The sequence below is a fragment of the Nestor notabilis genome, unplaced genomic scaffold (genome assembly GCF_000696875.1).
Source record: "Nestor notabilis isolate BGI_N333 unplaced genomic scaffold, ASM69687v1 scaffold25735, whole genome shotgun sequence".
NCBI lineage: Eukaryota > Metazoa > Chordata > Aves > Psittaciformes > Psittacidae > Nestor > Nestor notabilis.
Genome location: NW_009930950.1, coordinates 1 through 3,488, shown reverse-complemented (window position 1 = coordinate 3,488; position 3,488 = coordinate 1). Strand labels below are relative to the sequence as shown.

The following is a 3,488-nucleotide window of genomic DNA, read 5'->3' as shown; positions in this document are numbered from 1 at the left end:
TGTCAAGTGCTGGGTGCCGTGAGCTAAATCCCCTTTCATCTTCCTCTCTCTTGGCTTCTGCTCTGAGGATGCTGCGATGATGCTGAGGGAGATGCAGCAATTAACTCTCCTCCTGGCTTTCGCTCTGCCCTCAGGCAAGCGGGAGATGCTGCGGGAAGAGATGCCGAGAGGAGCCCGCATCCAGGTTTTTGCTGCATCCCGGCTGCGGCGCGAGACGCGGCTCATCCTGCGCCTGTGGAAGCAGGGATGCTGCAGATGGGGATTTGTGAGGGGGATGGAGCCGGGCACGGGCTTTTCCTCCTGCCCCAGCGCCGGGGGTCGGGGCCGCGCCAGCGATGCCGGAGATGCGGAGTTTTTCAGTTGTGGTGCGGATGCTGCAGCCGTGGTGAGGTCTCTGTGGCGCAATGGACGAGCGCGCTGGACTTCTAATCCAGAGGTTCCGGGTTCGAGTCCCGGCAGAGATGATCTCCAGGCAGGTGGCTCTTTTCTTTTCACGCCCCCCCCTTCCCAGGTCCCAATCCCTCACGTTTACACCCCCTCCCGAGGGCTTCAGAGGCCAAGACGGCAACGACCTTTCATGCCATCCCCCTGCAGAGCTGATGCGCACTAAGAGTCGTGTGCTCCCCTCCTAAGGCAGCTCTCTACCATCATAGTCCCCTTTCCTCCTGCCTTTTGGCAGCTCCTGAGTAGAGAGGTGGTTTAACCCTGCTTCTGCCCCCTCCCATCTTGGCTACCTCCATCAGAACAGTGCTGTGCTCTCCAGTGGAACTCTGGTGCTGAGGCAGTGGTTTGGAGCCTTCTGCTGAGATTTCTTAGGATAAATGGGGTCTTTCTGCTTCTTTCCCTCAAACTTGTGGCAAAAACAAGGTGGGGCCAGATTCTGAACTCCCCCCTTAGAGAAACTCTTTGCAAATACTCTTCTTTTTGCATGGGTTTACTTAGAGGATGCAGGTTTGCTGACAGGCACCTCCCCGAGGGGGTTCCTCTTCCTAGGTACCAAACTGACTCTCCTTTTTCTTCCACGGAGGTTCCAGGTTGTTAGTGTGGAATCTCGTGTGATCTCATTGCTATCATAGGGAGAAAGGAGAGAGGGGAAGTGACTGGCTTTCAGCAAGGCCTTTTCCAGGCTATTCCAGGGGTTAGTTATGGTGGAGAAGCGTGGAAGGTTTGAGGAAGGGTGTTCCTCAACCTGGACTCTTCAGAGGGAAGCTGGTGGAGATGCCTGATGTAGGCTCAGCTCTGGAGAGCTGCTCAGACCAGGGAAGCTTGTGACTAAACACAGAAGGTGCTCTTGGATCAGATGTGGGTCATCACAGGAACTGCTCATTTCTACCACTTGGTGAACTTGGCTTGTTGCTGCTGGTGGTGTCCAGCCAACGCCTGGAGTTCTTCCTGGCTGGAACACCAGCCCTGGCACTGCTTGAAGCTCTGCACCCATGTTCATCGTGACCTGGGTGTCACTCCACGACATCCAAGGAGGTCCTGAAAGGCCAGAAGGAGATTGTTCTGAGAAGATCTACAGAGAGTGAGCATGGGTGCATGTCCCCCCCAAGTAAAATCTGGTGGGAATGAAGGGAGACAGGGCAGAGATCCCTGCAAAGAAAGGAGGGGGACACACGTGTGTTTTCCTTCCAGGAGGAACTATGCAGATGGAGCATTAGGTGGCCAAGCAAGCACAGATCCCCGTGGTGGGGGGGGCTGTTGTGGGGCTTACCAAGGGAAGGTGAGACCACCAGGTCCCTGCTGCCTTCCACAGCACCCAGCAGACAGCCTGGAAGTGGAAAGGGAGTGGGAACTTCAGCCTCTGCCTTGTGCCCGACCGGCCTTTCAGCTGCAGGGGTCCTGCACCGTGGTGAATCCCCCTCAGGGGAGTGGTGGGGAGGTTTGCACCCCAGAAGAAGAGGGGGCTCCCTGGGGTGAGCGGGGCAGCGCTGGACCCATCCCAGAAAAGAGCCAAGAGCCAAGAGTGGAAGAGGGAAGTTTAATCCTCGGAGCACGTGGGGAACAGCATCGGGCTGGCTGCACGTCCAGCCCCACCATCCAGGCCCCCTCAAGCAAGGCAGCCTGGCAGGAACCTGTTAAACCTCCCCCCCAGTGTCTTTGTTAAAGTGCATGTGAGAGCTGCCCTGGCCCAAATGCCCACGGGGTCCCCAAAATCCCACCTGGGGGGGACCAAACCCCATCAGGGCAGGGAGTGCAAACAGCAGCGGGGCCCTGTCCCCATCAGGGAGCTGAGTGCTAATGACGGTGGCTGCACCCCCTCTGTGCCCCAACACCCCACCAGGACCTGCCCAGTGACCCCACCTCACTGCGTGGACCCCCAAATCCACGGGGTGCTGGTGCTGTTACTTTGGGGAGCCCGGGGGCTGCCCGGCTGCAATGCGGCTGACGCGCTCCAGGACGTCCTGGGGACAGAGGGGAGGCACAGCCTGTGCCAGGGGACACTCCTCCACCAGGCTGTTCATGGGGGTCGGGGGTGGCACCACCTCATCCTCCGGCCCCCCCAGGGCAGCACCAGGCCCCGCCAGGGCTGCTCTCAGGATGGGCAGCACCTTCTTCCTCGATGCCAAAGTGTTGCCCTGCTTGTAGGCAGCGACGCAGGACCAGGGGCTGGGGATGGGCTGGAGGAGCAGGGCTGGTGTTGTCGCCTCCTCCAGCGCCCGACACACCTGCAAGGGAGGGAGCAGAGTGCTGGGACCCCCCCAGCACCCCCAAACCCTGCAGCTTTGGGGGGGGAACCAGAGCTTGGCTGCTCCCCCAAGCCCCTGTGCTGAGGGATCTGGGGGTCTGGCCCCCAACTCACAGCGCTGCGGAAGGTCTCGCGCTGGCTGTAGACCATGAGCTGCCGGGTGAGCTCCTTGCCCTCGTTGTAAGGGACAACCATGGCCACCAGCCCCGTGTAGCCCCGAGCCTGGCAGAAAGCATCCAGGTCCTGCAGCAAACCAGGCCTGTGCAGGAAGGTCTGGAGGGGGAAAGAGAGACCCTGGTGTCAGCCCGGTGTCACCGTTGTGCCACCTCCTGCCTCAGTTTCCTCCCCTGCTGGGTCTCACTTCCAGGTCCACGTAGATGGCACTGATGGCGAGGACCAGCTCATCGCTGGAGAGGACTTTGAGGTCCTTCCGCAGCATCTGCTCCGTCGTCAGCCCTAGGAGGCAAAGAGGAGCTGAGTGTGAGTCCTTGTTCCCAGGGAGATGGGCCTGTCCCAGTGGATCCCAGCACCCCGGGCACGGACCCGAGACGTCAAACTTGGTGGCTTGCAGTGTTTGGAAGATGGTGGCACGGGCTGGCAGCCCGTTTTTTTTTGACACACGCCACGTCCCTGGGTGTCACCTTGCCAGCGGCCGGGCTCAGGTTGATGGAGTCCAAGAGGATGGTGGCTGGAGGGGACAACCAAGAGCCATCAGCCATCCCCGTCCTCCGTGGCTGCGGCTCCGCGAGGGCCACCCGAGCTCACCGTGGAGGAGGGTGGCCGTGGCTCTGTCCAGCAC

The 3,488-nt window shown here is 60.3% G+C and overlaps 1 protein-coding gene and 1 non-coding gene across 2 annotated transcripts; one reads left to right on the top strand and one right to left on the bottom strand.

The window, feature by feature from the left end:
* Nucleotides 1-390: 390 nt before the first annotated feature.
* TRNAR-UCU lies at nucleotides 391-464 on the top strand. The gene has a single exon. It is a non-coding gene; the product is annotated as a tRNA-Arg (tRNA).
* A 1,881-nt stretch (nucleotides 465-2,345) lies between these two features.
* LOC104406618 (protein prune homolog) lies at nucleotides 2,346-3,485 on the bottom strand (the record flags this gene model as incomplete). The annotated part of the gene is given in 6 exon segments (XM_010015663.1): nucleotides 2,346-2,669; nucleotides 2,804-2,962; nucleotides 3,051-3,145; nucleotides 3,233-3,291; nucleotides 3,293-3,377; nucleotides 3,455-3,485. Coding segments are annotated over 6 exon segments (753 nt in total), but the record flags the coding sequence as incomplete, so codon positions are not given.
* Nucleotides 3,486-3,488: the final 3 nt, after the last annotated feature.